The 21,707-nt window shown below is 39.6% G+C and overlaps 1 protein-coding gene across 1 annotated transcript in view; it reads right to left on the bottom strand.

The window, feature by feature from the left end:
* LOC137167620 (palmitoyltransferase ZDHHC11-like) overlaps positions 1–21,707 on the bottom strand; it is a 77,421-nt gene that overhangs the window by 14,364 nt on the left and 41,350 nt on the right. Inside the window, exons 5-8 of the mRNA XM_067569831.1 lie at positions 18,905–19,029; positions 17,073–17,228; positions 11,699–11,820; positions 9,681–9,739 (exon numbers count right to left, since the gene is read on the bottom strand). Coding sequence (XP_067425932.1) covers positions 9,681–9,739; positions 11,699–11,820; positions 17,073–17,228; positions 18,905–19,029 — 462 coding nt within the window. The remainder of the gene's footprint in view (positions 1–9,680; positions 9,740–11,698; positions 11,821–17,072; positions 17,229–18,904; positions 19,030–21,707) is intronic.

Raw genomic sequence — 21,707 nt, 5'->3', positions numbered from 1 at the left:
TTCTGCTTGATGTCAGCAAGAGTTGTGAATGTTTAACTCAGAAATCAGGCTTCTTACGTACCTGGATAATTTAGGCAATCATCTTGTCAAGTGATCTCCAAGTGTTTTGCCTACTGTCCTTAAGTAACACCCTATGCAGGCATTACATCCACTTTACAAATTGATCAACATACACAGAGACACTGAGTTGTTCAAGTTTACATAGCAAGCCAATGACAGAGCTAGAAGGAGAACCCAGAAGTCCTAACTCGTGATCTAGTGACTTGTGCAGAGGATCGTTCTCTCTCCACTGGTCTCTAATGCATCATGACACACTGGTACCAGCACAGATATATCCTCTGCTGGCCTCACTACAGAGACATTCTGCCAGCAGTTTAGCAGAAAGCTACAATTCCTATCTTATTGGAAGTAGTGATGCAGAACAGAATCTGGCAGAACTGTGGATTGTGAGAAGATCTCTGCAGTACTACAATAAAACATCTTAATACTATCAGTAAAATCTCTGCAGTTCTCCTACCTCAAAGACACTTCCCTGATCAGGGATAATTTCCTATAATGTAATTTGATAACTACAGTTAAAAGTATGGTATCTTTACTTACTTCCTGCATTGTATCCCACAATCAAGGAACGTTTCTTTAAACAAGTGGTTTTGTTAGGGGATCCGTTACACATATTCCTCTCTTCTAGAAGAGAGCTTCATACCATTAAGATACTTAAATCTGTAGTAAGGCACATTTTCGTAAACACTCAATTTTTGCACTTTTTTAATATCTTTTCAATCATAAATAAGTTTCACTCATGAGCATGACTGACTGGCTAACCACCCCTGCAAGAATTTAATATTTCTTCCTAATTTGGTTGTTAATTGTTTAATTCATGGGGTTTTTTTTGGTTCTCTTCCGTTTCCTTAGCATCAGGAAATTTGTTTGTTACAAAATTACAGAAAGGTGCTGTTAACATACTTTTATATTTGTGTTCCTGAGCAAAGCAAAACAGAACAAAGAAATGCAGGCTCCCATTTTAAAAATATATATCTTATTTACTAAATTTAGTCCTAATTTATTACTGATGCAATAAAAGGCACAGAAAGCAGGAACAGAAGCACAAGCATCAATCTTGTTAACATAATAATTCAATTATCAATTTGTGAGCCGGGCCAAGGAGATACGTCTATTGAATAGTAAGATTAGAATCACCTATTCAAGCAACCACAATGAGAAATGAAACTGAAAAGAAAGAAATTCCATATAACAAGAGGAGGAAAGAAATTTTGGTAAGAATAAAACTGAACAAAACATGTTGCAATTGACCAAATTACTTTAAAAAGTCATTTTAAAATTACAACAAATAAGTGTGAACAAAAATAAAACTTTTCTCACAGAGGGCCTGAAACTGGTATAAAGTGGCACAGGTCCATTGAAGTCTATGGAGTTATACTAATATACACCATTTGAGTATCTGGCCTATAGAAAAAGCATTTGACACTAACATCTACTATTTCATTGTTCATCACACTGTAAATTTGTGTTATTTTAGCGGTGATACTCTGTTCATTCAATTCATTTTAAGTTACACAACACTTTTCCTGAATTAACAAGGCTAACCTTGTATGTTTTCGAAGAGTTATGAGATAGCAGTCGTATAAAACCTGGGAACCAAATTTAGTTTAGTGGAGAATTCAAGGTTGGTTTAAATCCCTGTGAGACAGAATGTGCTGTGAGAATACAGCATTCTGCTCCTACATGTACTTTTGCTGCAAGAGAACATTACATCACAGTTAACATTATAAAATCGCAGTCCTCCTTTAGGGTTATCCTCTGTTGCTTAGCGATAGCTTGAGTCAATTAACAGTTCAAAGACAGCCAACACTAAATATTTGGATTTTCATGAATGCTTTCCAAGCCTTAAGATAAAGAAGATGCCTTAAAACAAAACTTTAAAATAGCAGTTAATTTTGATATTGACATCTGTGAGCAAGTTACCCATGCCTAATTACAGACCATGTTTGTGCACACACCTCTGAACACAAGGCTGTTATATAATTCACACGGTTAATGACCTATTAGTTTTAATTTTTACAAGCAGATGAAACAATTGTTCTTGAAAAGATTACTGTGATTTCATTCCCTAAAAATGTAGCTTCAGGTTTTCTTGCCTCTTACCACCAGACAGTTAAATCAAGCATACAGGAGTTATATTGTTGGAGATTATGGGCATACTTAGCACTGCACTGTAATAGTCAGGGTCAGGTGAAATTCAGGTGGCACAAATAAATGAAATCAAAACTTTGATTCTAGGAATTTTCCTTTTTTTTTTGTTTGTTTTGTTTTTAAATTAAATAAAAATTCCAATTCTTCTCTATGCACAGACAAAAGCATCAGCTATCAAAGAAAAATACCATAATTTGTAATACTTTAAATTAGAAGTTTACTATATATGTTTACATATTCATAAATAATCTTGAAAAAGGAGTAAACAGTGAGGTGGCAAAATTTGCAGATGATACAAAACTGTTCAAGATAGGTAAGTCTAAAGCAGACTATGAAGAGTTACAAAAGGATCTTACATAACTGGGTGACTGGGGAACAAAATGGCAGATGAAATTTAATATTGATAAATGCAAAGTAATGCACACTGGAAAACATAATCCCAACTATACATATAAAATTATAGGGTTTAAATTAACTGTTAGCACTCAAGAAAGATCTTGGAGTCGCTGTAGATAGTTCTCTCAAACATCCAATCAATGTGCAGTCAAAACAGCTAACAGAATGTTGGGAATCATTAGGAAAGAGAGAGATAATAAGACAGAAAATATCATATCGCTTCTTTATAAATCCATGGTATGCCCACATCTTGAATACTGTGTGCAGATCTAGTCTCCCCTTCTCAAAAAGATATTGGAATTGGAAAAGGTATAGAAAAGGACAAGTAAAATGATTAGAGGTATGGAAAAGCTTCCATATGGAGGAGAGATTAAGACGACTGGGACTTTTCAGCTTGGGAAAGAGATGACTAAGGGGGGATGAGATAGCGGTCTATAAAATCATGACTGGTGTGGAGAAAGTAAATAAGGAAGTGTAATTTACTCCTTCTCATAACACAAGAACTAGGGGTCACCAAATAAAATTAATAGTCAGCAGGTTTAAAATGAACAAAAGGAAGTATTTCTTCACACAATGCACAGTCAGCCTGTGAAACTCCTTGACAGAGGATATTTGTGAAGGCCAAGACTATAATGGGGTTCGAAAAAGAACTAGATAAGTTCATGGAGGATAGTTCCATCAATGGCTATTCCAGTATAGGCAGGGATTGCTGTTTGCCAGAGGCTAGGAATGGCTGATGGGATGGATCACTTGATGATTACGTGTTCTGTTCATTCCCTCTGAAGCACCTTGCAATGGCTACTGTCGGAAGACAGGATATTAGGCTAGATGAACCATTGGTCTGATCCAGTATGACTGTTCTTATAAAAGCATTAAACAATTACAAAAAAACCCCTGTTATTTCTTCAAGAGAGGGCAGTCCCGTGAATCTATTATTGTGCCATTAAGATTAACAAAAAGCCATTCAGTGTTTGTCAGCCATAGATCGCAAAACATCCAAAAAGCATAGGTAAGCATTATCTCCATTTTATAGATGAGGAAATCTAAGAGCAGAGTGGTTAGATGACTTCCCCAAAGTCACACAGTAAATTAATGGCAGAGCTTGGAGCAGAACTAAGTCTCCTAGCACACAGTTCAGTGCTGTATCAACTGGCCCATGCTACATTTAGAATATGAGCTATTCAGGGCAAGGACTCATTATCCATTTGGCAGCGCCTTACAACTGTACAGAGATATAGGAATTAATGAGACTACCAACGTAGTAAATAAGAGCTACCATTCTACTTAAAGCAGACGATCCAATGATTTCAGCTCTGCATTTCAAAGCATGGTAAAGGCAGGAGTTCTCTGTTGGAAACGTATTATTGCATTCATAATGTTAAACTAACTTTTTACAATAACATAAAAAAGTCCCCAGCCTTTGCCATTCATTCAAATAATGAGTTGCACTCTTTATGTATTAACAGTGCTTAATTTGTAATGAAAGAGGTGCCGGGACTCAAGCATATATATATTTTAAACTTTCATAACTGACGTGGCAAGCCGCGAGGTGCTGGGGCTTTGAACTGCTGGGATTCAGCCCTGGCAAGCCCGGGCACAAATTAAGAACTGTGTATTAACTCTTAAAGCCCTGGCTAATCCATGCCTATTTGATGTCCTGGGGTCAAGCCGGTTTCTCAGGGATTCAGGTTGCTAATGTTGCTGTGCCAAAAAAGAGAGCTGGTCTGTGGGTGTGGCTAATCCAGCAACAAGAAAATGGCTTAATCCAGCTCTCTGCAATAAAGGGGGATAAGTGAAAGCAATTTAAGAAGATAAGAGGGCTAAGGCAAACCTGAATCCACAAATCTGTGCCCTAAATGTGAATAACCACCATGGAGCCAGTTTTGAAAACAAAAAAAAGAAGGCTGAAGAGAGCTGGCAGATCCCAATCCCAGAGAGCACCTTCTGGGGGAGAAAATCCAGCAACAGACTCCAGTGCCATGAACCTACAGAACATATGAAAGCTTGGAGATGTTGAACTGGACCCTCATTATCTTGTAAAGAGTCAGTGGCTGAGTGTGATATTTGCTTTAATTAATTAATTCAAATTGTACTATTGTGACTGGAGAGGAAGTGTATCAGTTGCCATTTTGGAAAGGTCAGACCAACATAAGGGAAGTGTGACAGTGGCCATCATAAGAGAGGCCGAACAAGCAAGCAAGCAAGCCAGCCAGCCAGCCAGAAAAGAGGATCCAAATGTCTGGGAAAGAAAGAAATTCTCCACCACAAAGAGCTGTTTGCCTTTCACCCTATGACAGGGTCAGACTAGATGGCTACCAGAGAGTGCTAGAAGGCCAATATACCAGACCCAGGCTCAGCAAGTTCCTTTTCCCCTGGTAGCTGAGCAGGGGTTACTCCAGGTTAATTGACACATCTAGAGCCAATCAGAGACAGGACTGGGAGCCAGCAGGGAGCAGCCATCACAGAGAGGCTGTATTACCCTCCCCACCTCTAGAGGGTGGAAGAACACTAAAGGGTGAAGCATTTCCCTGACCTACTGCTAGAAGGAAGCACTGGACCCACCGAGGTAGAGGAAGAGCTTTGTCACAACCCCCAAACAAAGACAGAGCCACAAAAAAGAGTAATTGTCCCTCCAACAAGCAAATTTTGAAGATGTGTGGAGAAGCACCAGTCACTAAGCCGGATCTCCTGAGGAACCTGCTGTTAGAAATTAAAAAGATGAATAAGGAGATGAGGGAAGAGTTCCAGGTTTAAATTAAAAATATACAAATTAAATTAATGGAAAAATATCAGCTGTGGAAACAGGATTAAATGAATCATCAAACAGCACTACTAATCTAGATGAAATAATCCAAATTGGGGGGGAGGGGGGAAAAAGAGAGAGAGAGAGAGAAAGAAATAGAATTAAAACTGGAGGACATGAAAAATAGAGAAGGCAGGAATAACGTAAGGATTAAAAGATATTCCAGAGGAGACTGAAGGGAGAAATCTGAGAGAAATGTTGGATGACATTTTCCATGACACATTAAAATTGGGCAATAACAACTGCAGTCATGTGAGGGGGCTCACATGTCCCTTTTCCCCAGGTCTCCAACAGGCGCCAGACAAAGAGATGTGATTGTCCTCAGTAGTTTATCATTGTCTTGATAGTAGTGTAAAGGGACAAGGAGGAAGAGAGCTGAACCACTGATGATTCTTTACCTGCCCACATACATTTTCTGAGATCTGTCAACCTCAGCCCTTAGAAAGGGAACAGAACTAAATCAGGTGACCACAATTCTTAGAAAGAACAATCTAATGCACAAATGGGGGTTCCCATTTAAACTGTCCTTGAAATGGAAGGACAGATGTATGTCTGTCTATCTCAGACCAAAAGAGAAACAGGTATTTACGGACATGGGAATAGGCGAATCGGTTCAAAAACCATCTGCTTGGGATCAGAGGGATTGGTCCTACAGGTCACCAAGAAATCACAGGGAATCAGTGAGATCAAAGAGAGCCAGAACAGCTCAAAAAGATGTGTTATCAGGATAACAGGACAGACATGAGAGCAAAAGAAATCATCCAGATCCAGAAAAACAAGATTAGTGTATGGGCTAAGACAAAGACATTACAAAATAACTAATGGACATTACACCCTGCTTGTTATAATGATAAAGGGAGTTAGTTAAATGGAAGCTGGGCTGCATAGCACCCTGGATATTTTACTCACTGTGGATACACTATACTTAATGGGTATAACTATTGTTAAACTGTTCTGATTTATATTGTAAACAAAGTTAACAATAAAATAGCAGGAGACCCATATCTTTTATCCTGAAGTAAGTTTGACTTTAGAGTTATCACAAACATTCCAAAATGTATATATTAATTGGAGAAAAGTCACCTATTGTGGAAAATTTTAAGTGGAAAGACACTTTTTTGATGGCAGTTAGAGGACAGATGGTATAAAATTTAGCTTTACGAAAAAGTCTTAAACCCTTAACTATGGAATTGCTACTGAGACTCCACAGTTCCACTCTAATATTTTGAAGCACTGAGGTATGTGCACTTAATTGGTGAATAAGCTTTCCTTAATTTGGCTTATTATTGTTATGTATCACAATTAAAAGATGTGATCAATTGGATTAACAACAGACCATCCAAACATTGGGTGAAACTTGAAGACTGGAGCACAAATGTAGATATTCATAATAATTGTTGGGATACAAAGACATGTAGGTCAGTAAAATAATAATAATAAAAAAAAATCATCCATTCATCGAACCTATCTGAGCAACTTTGGAAAAATTTTTAAAATTTCTTGTTGCTAACAGCCTCTCCCTTACCCACTTTAATTAATATTTCCTTGGAATAAATTCCTGATTATCAGAGTGCTTATTCATTGAGTGTAAGAGCTAAGATTACTCAATTCGAACAGTTGTTCCTTGGTCCTAATCTGAATTCATACCAAGAGGTACGTAATAATGTAAATATAAAGATCCCGTATTTCAATCTTTACAAGTCAAACATTTTATTGAGAAATCTGAATATAAGACGACTCTATCTAGACATTTAGCCACATTGGAGGAGGTAACTCAGGAGCAAACTGGAACAAAAAGTTTAATTTCTATGGGCAGGTCTATACTAGAAGCACTACATTGGTGCAACTGCACTGTGCCTGGTGAAGATGCTGTATGCCGACGGGACAGTGCTCTCCCGTTGGCCTAAATATTCTACCTCCGCAAGAGATGGAAGCTATGTTGGTGGGAGACGGTTTCCCACCGACATAACTTGCATCACTTTTTCACACCCCTCAGCGACATAAGTTAAATGAACTTAAGCGGTAGTGTAGACCTGCCCTAAGATATATACAATTCTGATTGAAAAAGATGTTGATAAAACAAACACCCAGATGAAAAAATGGGAGAGGGATTTGGACAAAGAAATTGATCTGGATGAGTGAGTCTCTATATGGGTAAGGAGATACACACCTTCAATTTGTGTAACTCAAAATAACATTTTAATAAATTGCTGCATAGATGGCATTTGACTCCAATTAAGAGCCATCATATTTTTGCTGCCAAGGAGGTGCTCTGCTGGAGGAGTTGTGGGGAAATGGGAATATGTGTGGGAACACATGTGGTGTTTATGTCCAGGAATAAGATGGTTTGGGAAGGAACTTACTAAAAGATTCATCTTATGGCAAAATTCTGGCTTCCTAGAGATCCCTGATCTGCTTACTTAACGCTCCAGTAAATAATCTACATTTTAAATGGAACAAATTAATTTCTTTTCATGTTAGCAGCTGGACTTCATATTGCATATTACTGGAAAAATATGATTACTCCTCCTATGGAATCGTGGTATAGTAAAATACGGACTGACCTTGTAATGGAAAAGCTTTCATGCCAAGCATATACACAAGAGAAGCACCAAAAAGAGGACAGGTATTTAGAAATGTGGTCACCCTTTCTAGCATACTCAAAGGAGGGAGGATCCCCTGCCAGTAAACCAGAATCTTTAGCCAGGTTGTTTGAATATTAGCCTGATCCTGAAAAAGTAATGTACAATGTAGTATATTAATGTTTTATTACAATGTTGCTTTAATAAAAAGAGGGAAGGTTTCTAGCTTCAGGCAAGCAAGATAAATCAGGAATCATGGAAGAAGCCAGTCCCAACTTGCCTCCTCTATTGCAAGAAGTCATTTACTCTAAGCTATGCTCTCAATGTGATCTGTCTCCCCTATTGCTTGTAGCAAACTCCTCTTTTAAACTGGGAACCAGTAATGGGGAGCTGAATTGTATCAGGAGGTCAGGCAGGGGGCAGGAGAGAAGAGACATGGATTGAAATTCTGGCCCCAGTGAAGTCAATGGGAGTTTTGCCACGGACTTCAGTAAAACGAAGATTTCACCGTAGTGTAAACGCAGAGGTTCTCAAACTTTTTTTGCTGGGACCCCCTTTGGAAATATTTCAGGCTATGACGACCCCTTCCCCCAAAATGATGACCTTACTCCCCATGCCATGCCACCCTTATCGGCATGTGTAGGGATGGACTGACAGCTCACGACACCCCATAATAATCTTGCAACCGCCTGAAGGATCATGACCCCTAGTTTGAGAACCCCTAGGGAATTGGGAGAGAAGGCTAACAGCAGATTGCAGAGAACATCAAGATGTCAATCATGTTGGGTGAGAAGAGTGCTTGGATAACAATTGATTTCTCATTTGGGAGAAGGAAAGGGAAAGGAAGACAGATTTTAAGCCCTCCAGCAAAGAGCTTTAGGGAGGAGTATGCTCTAAACTGGGCTTATCATCCTGAACAGCTACCCTTCTTCCATCTCCCCTGCCTCAGAAGTCCCTCTCTCATTGCCTGCCTTCTGACCAACCTATCTTAGCAGGCACTCTGTGCTGGGCACAGCACAGCCAGGAAAGCAGGCTGACAGCATCCCAGAATGGAGACAACCATTTCCACTAAGTTCCCATTGTGGAGAAGTAAATTATGAGAAAAAGGGAATCATTTGATTATTTTTTTTCTTTTTAAAATGTGGCCTATGCTTGAGCTGTTGCCAAAGGTGTGTGTGAAGTTTGGAGTTGGTAAGGCCTCTAGTCTCTTAGATCTGAAGAGACAAAAAAAAGTGTTCGGCTCCCAGGGCCAAATGTTATAGAGGTTATGCAGGTTATATTAAATGCTTCCTTTTCAAATCTTACAAGATGGTTATCTGAAAATGTCACAGAAAATTCAATTGTCCTCTGAAAAATTAACGTGTTAAATTTGGTGAAGAAATCCAATCTTTAAGTCAATTAAAAGCAGGATTTTACTCCTGAATTTCCTGCAAATCTCAGTGACACCTTTACTATGAAGATGCTACCACCACCTCCACAATATGGCTTTGTATGATACAAAGTTATTATTGTTAAATGCTGATAATGGGCATGGTATTATACCACACATGATCCCTGCCCCAGAGATCACACACTGATTTGAATCATAAACACCAATTTTAAAATCCTCAAATAAAAGCTGTTAACTGTAGTTATTCATAGCTAAAGTAAGCTTTAAATATGGATACATTTATATTTAACTAACTTACCCAGATCGAGATGAAACGGAGACCTCACACTCCTTTTGTTGACTTGCTAAAGACAAATCCTTAAAAAAAAAAAAAAGCAAAACCCATTAGAATGTTGTACCTCTAGACCAGTGGTTCTCAACCTACCTACCATTGTGGGCCACATATGTAGGTCTCTCTGTGTTATGTGGACCACATGCACACAATAGATATACTATCTGGATGGTCCTGAGGATGTCACATGGGCCACAGCTGTGTGCTGATTGGGCCACAAGCAGCCTGTGGGTTGAGAACCATTCCTCTAGACAATAGTTTTAGAAAGTTTCATATTGCTTTGAGCAAATGAGGTAAAACAAATATTTGCATAATGTTATTAAAAATACATTTTGAAAACTGTATACTAATTTTTTAAACAAACCAACCAACCCTTATGCTTGTTACTGAATAAATCTCATTCTATGAGTGGGCAAAATAGCCTGTTTTAATATAATAATTGTTCTTATTTATCCAGCAAACAACAATATACTAGCTACCACACACAAAGTCACACACGGTCTGTGCCCCAAAAAGCTTACAATCTAAAGGTCAGACACTACATTACAAGGAAGGAAATAAGAAATGGGAAGATGAGGGAAAAGCAGGAGGAATGGATGGCAACATTTTTTACATTACATTTTAGGTTATGCATTCTTCTTAAGATTGTAGATGTTGGGGTTTTGTTTTAAATGTTCATAGATCAAACGTTCAAGCAATGTTAGTACCTGAAAGTTAGAATGTACTTAACATATAGTCATCTTTATATTCAAAGAGCTATTATTAAAGAAAGAAGCTATTATGATGGACAACAATATTTGCCATTTGAAGACCAATAGAAGAGGTGTTCATTCCCCCATGCTCCACAGATCCAGATATCCAGTCTGGTTTGTCTCTGTTTTGCACTGATGTTCTTTATTAGGAGATCACTATCCTGATGTTCTTCCACACGTATACATTATTAGCCAATTATCTGTCAGCCGCAAGATTTTGCCCTCTGGTGATGATGTTATAATGTTGCCATTTATGATTTTATCAGAAGTCTTATTATATTTGGTGCTTTTCTTAAATCTCCAGCTCCTGCACTCAAGTGATTACACAAGTCCACTTTCATTTAAGAAAGAAAAAAAAAGTAAATTTCTAGCCCTTATGATTGGGGAGGAAAGCTTGAAAATGTGAACCTTCAGAGCTCAAAAACTGGAAGGCAAATAAAAAACTCCACTTTGGAAAAAAAAAAAAAAAAAACCAAAATTTTTAAGCCAATCTCAAACTTTGGGGGCATGAATCAAGGCTTCTGAATGTTTGGAAGTGGCAATACTGACGTGACAAGAGTTTAAGGTAAAACTGCAGACGGCCCTCCTATTTTTTTTTTTTTATCATGTTTGCCTTGTTTGCTTTCCTAGCTGCAGTTCAGCATTCTGGAGCCCTTCAGGAGTTAACTGTTATCAGTTTTCAAATGTGGTCCCAAAGCTGATCTCTAATCATATGGCCTCAATGTTCATGGTCTTTCTGTGCTTCTGCTGATTCTGCACTGACACTTAGCACATGTGCTCTGGTGCTGGTGGAACTTGTCAGGTGGACATACTGAAAGAAAGAAACATGCTCAGGATGCACACCCACATAAACGGACAGTGAAGACAACAGTCCTTTACATCAGCTTGTGTTTTTAATTTAAACCCATGTTGGATCCAAACTGTTTTTTGTAGGGTTTTTTTGGATGAAGGTCCATCCTTCATAATGAGATATCATTTAGATGTCTTGTAGCATTTACCAAACTACAATTCACTGGAAAAAATTCCTTTGTCAGCATTTTAGTTGATGTGGTGAAACCTTTTCCTGAGCTCAGCTGTTAACTATCAAAGAATCCTTCTTTTCCAGTGATGGAATCCTAGATTACCCGACAGGTAAGATATGCCATTTCAATTTCCAACACTAACTTTGCAGAACTCACAGGCACCAAAAAGAAAGATAGATTTCTGGATGCAAGAGGGGGTACAAGGTCCTACCTGTAAGGGATCCATTCTGACAGATGAATTCTCTGTTACTTCCACATCACTCTCCAGGTCCCTGGTTTTCTGTGTGCGCCGGTGCTCTGTTATATAGTCAAAAGTACTCAGCTTCTTACCCACTGTATACAACAAAGAACAGAAGCTACAATTTAATTTCAATTTATCCTGTGTAGCCACACAGTTTACAGCACAAAAAATAGCACCAGATTTTGAATATGGGATTATCTGACCTCCCTGCTACCTGAATCAAGAACCCACAATGTGTATTTCTTTGTTTCTGCATTTATATTTAGCACACTCCAAAGGCTGTGAAATGGCATGTTTAGGGCACTGGAAGTCCTGGAAAGATTGGAAGAAAATAAAATCCTCTTAGGTGCTCACAATGAGGGGAACACACACAATTAAGAAGCTTCCATCTAAGCTTTGAATAGCAAGTAGAGCTGTTCAAACGGAGCTATATCATTCTAGCACGGTCTGTGTGTGAAAGCACTCTTCAGTTTCAATCCATACTGATGGAAACTTTGAAGTTTCACTTTGGAATTTCCTGTTAGAAAGAACCCAATATCTCCAGGTACTTCTCAACACAAGGCATGGTCAACCTGTGGAGCTCATTGCCATGGGATGATGATGATGCAACCCTATGCTTTGGGTGTCCCTATGCCTGTGATTGCCTGATGCTGGGACAACAGGGGATGGATCAATCAATAATTGCCCTCTTATGTTTATTCCCTCTGAAGCATCTTGCATTGGTCACTGTTGGAAGATAGGATAGTGGAACATTGCTTTGATCCAGCATGGCCATTCTTATATTCATAAATAAAATTCATTCAAAATAGCCAATTTTCAACACTGAAATCATGCCAAAAGACAAAGTCTGTGCAACTTAGATATAAACTTAAAATTTACCCTGAATTGATTGTTAGTCTTAGCAACTCTGCCTACATATATGGCTGGTATTTCAAGTTGGCAGTGAAACCAGAAGAGATTCGTGTGGTTTTGAATTTAAGTAAAACTTTCTTTTGCACATTTCTGCCACCAAGTCTCTCAGAGTAACCAGATACTGGTAACATTTCCATAAGAACAAGGAAAACGTAATGGATCAGGAGTCTAATTACTTTTTCTCCTCCATTATCTCTGATCAAAACATTTTGAAATTAATACATTTGAGGAAAAAACAAGGGATTTAACTCCTTACAGCTGCTTTCTGTACCAATGGTTCTGGCAGATTTGGAAGAAAACGAAACCACAGAGTCCTCTCTCCCCCACTCCGAATCAATAGCAACAATAGGCCAAGCAGCCTGAAGACAAGAGGTAAAAAAATCCTAATACCATTTTTCAGCAAGTTCTTTCACCATTTCTCAGAGTGGTTTCTCTGTAAGCTGAGACGCTACTCTAGAGAAATAGGCTGTGTACATAGGCACAGAAGCATCCCCCCTCCCACCTTTTTTCCCCATGTACACACTATCAAACCCTGTGGAGCCATCCCCACTGCAGCTACAGTCCTCAGCACCCCGCCTGCTATGTCTGCACCATTATCAGCCCTTGCCTTCTATCAGCCCACCCAGCTGCAGTGTCATATCCCCACCTTGAGAGAGAAGGCTGGCAGCTGGAAGTGGGGCAAGGCCGGGCAGACACTGGGATGAAGGAGAGCCCTGGTGATGAGCAGCAACACTGGCGGCCCCATTGCCCAGGGATCCCCATCATGACAGAGGGGATGTAGGGCCACAACTGAGTGGCATTGCGACCCGCCCCTCCTTACATGGCGATCACAACACCATTCACTCAATTTTGGCCCTGCTGCCCCCTTGTCACAACAGATATCTGGTGGGGGCAAACTTGAATGGATAGTGGGGTGGCCAGCACTGCTCCTCCTTGCCAAAGGTATGCACCATCATACAGTTTTAAGACCCACTGCATGGGCACCCGGAGCATGGAACCAGATGTCATGAACACCCCCCCCCCCCCTTTCTCCTCCCGCCCCGTGCCAAGGTTCTGCTTCTGTCAGGTCTAGCTGACCTCATTATCCTTAAAATGGACATTTCTACACAAGGATTTTCTGCAAGTACTTTTGCATTCCTTCTGGAAAGCAGGTTCAACTGACATGGTTAGCCTGTTTGGTAATTGGCCATCCCCGCCAATCCTGTCCCTGACTTGTGGATGAACTGGAAATGCTCGCAAAGATCTGCAGGAGCTTGATAGGAGATTACGGGGTAATTCTGCCAAGTGTTTGGGTTTTTTTTAAGCCAGAGTATTTTCCTTTTTCCTGCACATGTGGAATTCCTGAGACTTTTTTGTTTTCTTTGAGCACCTCACAGACAACACAGCTGCCCTGTTCTGCCCATGAGCACAGTGTGGCAGCCCCAGATTTGTCCCCTAACTCTGGGAACAGAAAAAGAGAAGCGGTGGCAGAATTTAAATGTGCGGCCAGCTCTGGGATGTTTGAAGGCACAGAAGAGGCTGCCCTGTGGCTAGGAAAAGAGCCTCTCCATGGGGGGCATGTGCATTGTAGGGAAAAATATTCCAACTTCTGCAGAAATTTTTCACAAAAATTATAGCTTTCATGAAGAGCCATGCATAGTTTTAAGCGTCATAGCAACTTTTATGCATGGATAGACATTTAAGACTAGATCATAAACTGTAGTGACAAATCCTACATGGCCAGGGAGTTCTATTTGATGACACAATAAGTCACTTCCATCTCTTCTACAAAGGAAATTGACATGTAAAATTGTAGCATAGCATTATGTTTGCAATTATAGCAAATGATTTCAAAGGTTGATTGTGGAAACATACTATAAATTTCCTAACTTTCAAATGTTTGTTTGGAATTCAGATGTTCTAAAAATCTTATGTTAATAATAAGTAAACCTCTATTTACCACCTTTACTAAATTAGTTTTTCTGGGAATATATTCAGTAGAAGTTCTGTAGATATTAAGTTCAAAGAATATTTGCAATGGTGTGAATATTGTGGATGGTTAAGTTATACCCTCCAACCTCCCTACTGAGTCCAAATAGTTAATTTTCAAGAATATGCAAGTATCTATTTTAACAGATATGGCCAAGTTTTAAATGCTTTATGTCTTGCCAAAGCAATCAAAGGATAATTAAAAAATATTGTAACAGCAAAAGTCTGATTCATTGAGTAGTCACATGATTATAGCAAAGCATTGTCAAGAATCACATTTAAAAAGGTCAAATCTCTTGGTAATAACAATCATTTTAGTACTACCCCATGTGTTTTTTTTTAAATTCCAAAAACATTCATTAAGAAAGCTAGGTTACCAGTGAAACACCCCAGGAACCTCTAGTCTGATCAAATACAGTAAGAGGGGAGGGGGTGTCATTGTAAAAAGCATAGCAATGCTGTGGATTTCAACAAAGGTGCATCCATGTCACTGATAATTAAATCAGTTTCCTTCCTGAAAAACAAGAAACGTTAAAGAAGGTCCCAATTTTCTTTGCTTAGTAAAAATATCTACACAGAGAAAAAACACTAAAATTAAAGTATGGAATGCAGAGTCACAAAGCATGCTGTACAAGAGAAACTTTCAAGGCTTGGTATACTTCTTGACATGCCAATATCTAGAATGTTTTTCCAGCTAAGATATTTCATGGTGATAAAAACATCTTTGCTCAGGGAACTGAAAGATTTTAAGCTGGTTGTGTATATGGGTCAGATTCTGTACTATGCCTCAGAGGCACAGCATGAAACTTGCATTCCGGGATGAAGAAGGACTGAGCTGATATTAAAGCCACCTTTCGATCCTTCCAATCTGGGCTGCTACAAGGTCTGGAGCCCCTGGGGTAGACAGACAAGCTCCCCGACTCTGTAAAGTTAACAGCAGCCTTCCTGGTCTGCCTTCTGGGTCACAGTGGTGCTCAGAATTTCTGCAAGGCTGCGTGCTGTGGCCCCACCCCCAGCACATTCCCCATGCCAGAGCTTGCAAAAGGGTCCTTGGAACACTGATTCCTGGCTCTCTTTTGCAGTGTCTGCACTTGGAGAATGCCCCCCCCCCACCAAGCTGGAACCAGAGCTTATAGGGCTCCTTTGTGTCACTCTGCTCCTTTTACCTGCCAAGCTGTCCTTCTCACCCCACATGCTTTCAAAACAGAAAGCGCAACAAGCAAGGTCAATGGCCATATGATCAAGATCAAAACACCATTACATCTTGCATCACATCAGCTGAAGTGCATTTGTGGAAGAGGAAGAGATGATGATCAAGAGGGGGGGAAAGGAAGAAATAACCATAAAATGAAACAAAAGGAGCAAAGAGGCCAACTAGGCAAGTTCCATTCATAAGCTATGAAATTAAATGTACTTCATATTATTTTGAAAACCAGTTAGGGAAACAAATTTGAAAAAAAAAGTATAAATATTTTAAATGGTACTTTAAAATATATTTATTTTGTAATGTCAGGAGGACGCTCTAAGTGATGCACTGAATATACTCTAGATGTTCTCTCCCCCCCCCCCCCCCCCCAGTGGCATATAAACGCTTTCTACTTCAAGGTACCTCAAAACATAACTTGGATGCATTTGCATTTTATTATTAGTGAACTTCTATGCATACCCACCAAAGCAGTGGAGAATTAAACATAAAAAACAAATACTAAAAAAAATATTTTTCCAACACTTCTGAATGTTGCATATCAAACATGCAAATAAGATTACAAATTTTGGTCCAATGTTGACCAAAGAAAGCTACTGAAAGATAGTTAGCTACATGAAAAATATATATTTGTAGATTAATAGATCTTAAGGCTAGCAAGGACTATGATTATCTAGTCACAGACCATATAATTTCACCCCATAATTCATGCATCAAGCCCATAATTTCTGGCTGAACTATCATATCTTTAAGAAAGACATACAAACTTGATTTTAAAATATTAAATGCCAAAAAAAGGGTTTTGAATCCTTGATCCCTCTTTAAATCCTCTAAAAAGAAGCAGAACAATTTCTTTTTGCTTTATAGGAAGCATTTTGCATTATACATTTCATTTGGTACATAGGATTGTCGTTTCCAAGAAATCTTCCCCAGGGATGATGTTCTCTCTTGGTAATTAAGCTAATTCAGATCATTATCTTTTTCTGTTATTGGTAAATTTCCAGGCCAAACTACCTTTGCACATGCGAAACGTGCTGTATTATTGTGGGTGGAGTTGCCTAACACTTTCCATTATATCTCTCAGTTGCTTATATCTAAACAAGCTTCAGCCAGTGAGGCTGGAGTTTTCCATACTTGGGTTTATAGATATCTAAAACAAATTAAAAGATGAAACCTTTACAGGGTATTGATTGCAACAGACAGAGGAGGATTTTCCTGAAACAATCATGGCCCACCTGCTTACAGAGAAACATTACGTACAGAGGTAAAGATGAAATATCAGCAAGTGTCCCAGTAGCAGGAGCGATGCAATTCCCAAGAGCACAGTGATCACCGCCACAACCAGGAGTCCAGCTGCTGTAGTCTCTGCAGGAGCCACAGGAAGAAAGGCCAACCATGTGTTGTTTCCACTGACTCCTACCAGGGCAAAGTAAAGGGAGAAAATAAAACACTTCATCCTTCTGGTAATGGAAATAGGCAAAACCAAGCTACCCATGGTCTTTCCTACAGTTCAAGTACTCTCTCTTAGCAACTGGGCTTTTTGTCTCTTCTTTGCATGTGGCTATTCACCTCTTATTTGTTTTGATTTAAAAACCTACTTCTAGACCGAACCAAAAGGATAAATATACTTCCTAGCTCTGTTTACTTGGACTATTCATGGTTCCTCAAAAAACTGAAGGTTGGGGACAGGGAAGAGTGTGGGAGGAGTGTAAGACTAAGGGCAAAATTTTCAAAAGCAGCTAAGTGAATTAGGAACCTAAGTCTCATTGGCAGTCAGCAGGATTTAGGAGCCTACATAGTTAATCACTTTTGAAAAAATGGAACTTAGAGGTGCTTCTGAAAATTTTACCCTAAGGCACAGGCCCAGCACTTCTGGAAACCTGGGTTCACATCTTGGTTCAAGTCTCCAATCTGGCAGTCTGATCCAGACCCACATCACAAAGCTCTGGCTAAATGTGGCACAATTACATCCTGCTCAAAGAGAACCTTAGAAGTGGAACGGTAGGAAAGTATTACAGATCAGGGTGTAACTAAAAGAGCTACACAGGGAAGCTTTGCATCACACTTTGATGCAAACCCTCACTTGAATAAGTGGCAGATTGGCTTGTCTTCCCCATATTCCCAAAGAATTTCTGGAAGTCTAGAAGTCACACATCTCTGAATTTACTTAAAATGAACAACTATGTAGAAAACCATTTAAAATAGCCTTATGTGTAAAGAAATCTCCATTTCCAGTGTTATGGAAGACAGAAAAATTGAGATAAACACCTTTTTAAATATTACATCTTTAAGAGCATATCTGAGTAATTTAAGGATGTTTAAAAGTATTTTTACTTTACATAGTCTTTCTACATATCTGTAAAAACAACAAGAGTTCTGTAGCACTTTAAAGACTAACAAATTTAATTTCTGCAGGCATAAGCTTTCGTGGGCTCCAGCCCACTTCCTCAGATGCAAGTGATGGAGATATACAGGAGGCAACATATATAGGAGGCCACATATACATATCCAAGGGAAGTGACAATATTGGGGGGGTAGATGAAAACAGGGTACTTGAAGCCTAATTACATGTATTGAGTAGGAAGTGATAATGGGTGATCAGAGGCAATTACTTCTTGTATCTGTGGGCACTCAAAAGACGTGTATGCAGTAAAACTTTTGCAATGAAGATCAACAGTTTAAAGTCAGATGCTTTACACAGTAAGTTAGTTGGTTACATAGGCAAACACAGCAGCCACTGTTTGGACCCAGAATTCTACCATATACAGGGACTTGTTTTATTAAAAACCAGGTCAGGAATATGGTGGTCTACACACACATGGGTTAAATTCCCTAATCTTGGGAAAGAATATGAAATCTAACTTTCACCAAGAAAACCACAAGAGAGAGGCAGAACTAGTTTAATTTCTCATCTGAAGAATGACAACACAGCATCCTCCCAGCACTGAATTAGTGTCAACCAACAGTCTTCTGACCAAGAAGTCCTACTGATATCTTCTTTCAATTAAGTGTATACATAAATGGATTTCAGAGAGCAGTACCATTAGATAAACTACAAAAAGTACATATATTTTAAGTCAGTGGAAAAATACTTTCAAACTGAGGTGCTGTGCGTAGTTCTGCTGGATGCACAAAGTACTGGATGAAGACATACAGGATCACCAATATCAGGAGGAAGACACCAAGAACAGCAGAGGCAACAGCATTGAAGAAAAACCTATGTATGTAAGAGAAACAAAATTAAAACGTTTTATTAGGAAATGTTTAAGCACAAAACAATAAAGCGATAGTCAAGGTTCAAAAAGCACAGCAATACAGCATCCGGGGATGACACGCAGTGGGAGGGAATGGGGGCTGATCGAGAATGAGCTGTGGCCCGTGGGAGGGGCTGGGGTGTGGGGCTTGAGGGTTGCAGGAGGGTATGGGGGGGGGGGGGGGGCAACGCTATCCAGCGTGGAGGGAGCGTCTCTGGGAGGCATTGCCAGGGAAGGCGAGTGAGTCCATGCGTGGGGGTGGAGGTCTGGGGAGTACAGTGGCGTACGGGGGGATATGTGGGTAGGGGGACGCTATCCATGGTGGAGGGGATCCCTGGGAGGTTGAGGAGGGAGGGTCCCTGGGGGGTATTTGCCAGGGAAGGCAAGTGGGTCCATGTGTGGGGGTGGAGGTCTGGGGGTACAGTGGCGTGCCACCGCGAGGGGGGGGTCCCTGGGAGGCGTTTGCTAGGGAGAGCGAGTGAGTCCCTGTGTGGGGGTGAGAGTGTACTACACTCAGAGAATGACTAGGTGTTACAGAAATGAAGCTTTTATGGACTTTCCCTGATTTAAAAGAATAATAAATTTATCTTTTAAGTTAAAAATACAAGTATGAAATTACATCAATTCCCCCACCCCCACACACAAATGAACACTTAACTCCCACCACGCCCCATAGGCCACCTTCTCAGGCAAAAGCCTGTGTAAAAACATCTGACTTTAGGCATCCACTGAAGATCAAATAAATAATTGGACTCTGATGGTCTAATGGTATGAATTTCAGCATTTTTGGCTGCTCACCAAACACTACCTGCCTTCAGCACCCAGATGTTTAAACCTGATAGCTCATGTTTCTCAAATGACTAAAGCCATTGGAACAGAAGAGACAAATTTGTAAGTTAGCCAAGAAGGAACCAAACAGAATAGAACTTCCACAGATGAAAACAGATACTCTGGATTGTACTGTGCCAAGGGAACCAGTGCTACCAATTATAATTTCAGGGGCTATGATGGAAGAAAAGAAAACTGTCTCCATTACAGCCATTGCATAAGACTTCAAAGGTGATTTATGATATGATCAATCAGATTTGGAGCTTGATTTCTGTCACCAGCACTCAGCCTTCTGCTCTTCTCTTTCGATTATCTCTGTCACAGGCTGCCTGAAGATTGACCCAGGAGGAGGATGCAGTATTAGAACAACCATGCTGACAGCAGAGGACTACCAGTCTAACCAGATTACTGAAAGAATAGCCCACATGCATTAATATTGAATATTCTCCATTAAAGAGCTTTGAAACCCTATTGGGCCATCTGCCTTTGTAGTTAAGCAAACAAAATGGTTCCACTACTCCAGAGAGTGCAACGGGTAAAGCCCTGATGCCAAACCAAAATGAGAACACTGAACATCAGAAAAAAAGTGTATTTACCATCCCCATCCCCTCCAAATCAGAGATCAAAGCCAAAGCAAGCTAGCTTTAAATTTAGTAACAAAAGCCATATGGGACAGTCCCATGGGTGTCATGGTACATGTGACATCTCAAATCCCTCTTGAAATATCATTCACATTGGCCCTGGAATCACCAGAAGAATAAGCCTCTGACTCCAACACAAAGAGTGTGATACATGGGCATAGTTACTGCAGCCGGGTGCACAGGCAAAGACCCACAAGACAGACTTTCTACAAACCATTCCTGCAACAAAAGCCTCTTCAAAATGTGTATCAAATCATACAATCTAAATCCCTAATACATTGACTGCCTTCCAATAGATCCCCAATCTGTCTCCATGGGGTGTATCCCACCAGGGTATGTTATGCGTGGCCATAAGACCTTTTCCCACCCAATGATTCTCAGGCCATTCACAACACCCATTATACCATGGGATTGGAAGCTTCTACCCCAGAGCCATTTGCTACTAAAAGCCAGTGTAATGGGCAAGGCCAAGAGATTGTTCCACCCACCAACCAAATTAAAAAATATCCCTCCAAATCTAGCCCCCATTCATCTCTCTAACATACACTAAAGAACTTCACCTACTTCTCATTTTCATTCTCGGTTTTAAAGCTTTGGAAAACAAAGAATCACTTGAGTTATTGTGGCTTCACTACAAACAGACTCTTTAGTCATATTCCATTTTCCGCTCACACTCCTTTTGTTACTCTTCTTTCCCATTCAGCTTGTGGCATTTTAAATGCAAAGAAGAATTTACAGAGTTTTCATCATAAATCATATTCAGGGGCTGAAGAAGCTGACATTTTGTTCTATTCTTTTTGTAAGTGCTCACATCATCTTTATATATACAAAGAATAGGTAGCAGGTACTCACTTTACAACTGCATTCCTCATGACCAATTGTTAGCTGCTTTACAAACTGAACACTGGCATGAAGAATTCAAAAACAAGGGGGCTTTGGTAAAAGAAATATCACATGGGTTTGCTTGAGTCTCTTTTACCTTCCTTACAAGATATAATTAGGCATGGAAACTTCTACTTAGTATTTTATGCATTTTTTTATTCGCTCTGTGCTATGCAGTATAATTTCTTCTTTTCTTTTATTGGACATTTCTTTATTATATTCTTTTTCAAATTTGAATAAAAATGAAATGCCTTTAGTACAATAAAAGAAATATTTAAAAACAAGGTTTT

Source organism: Emydura macquarii, unplaced genomic scaffold, assembly GCF_026122565.2.
Source record: "Emydura macquarii macquarii isolate MOO-44397 ecotype Brisbane River unplaced genomic scaffold, CSIRO-AGI_Emac_v2 contig_2948, whole genome shotgun sequence".
Taxonomy (NCBI): domain Eukaryota; kingdom Metazoa; phylum Chordata; order Testudines; family Chelidae; genus Emydura; species Emydura macquarii.
The sequence above is the reverse complement of the archived record's forward strand: the minus strand, read 5'-3'. Positions and strand labels throughout refer to the sequence as shown.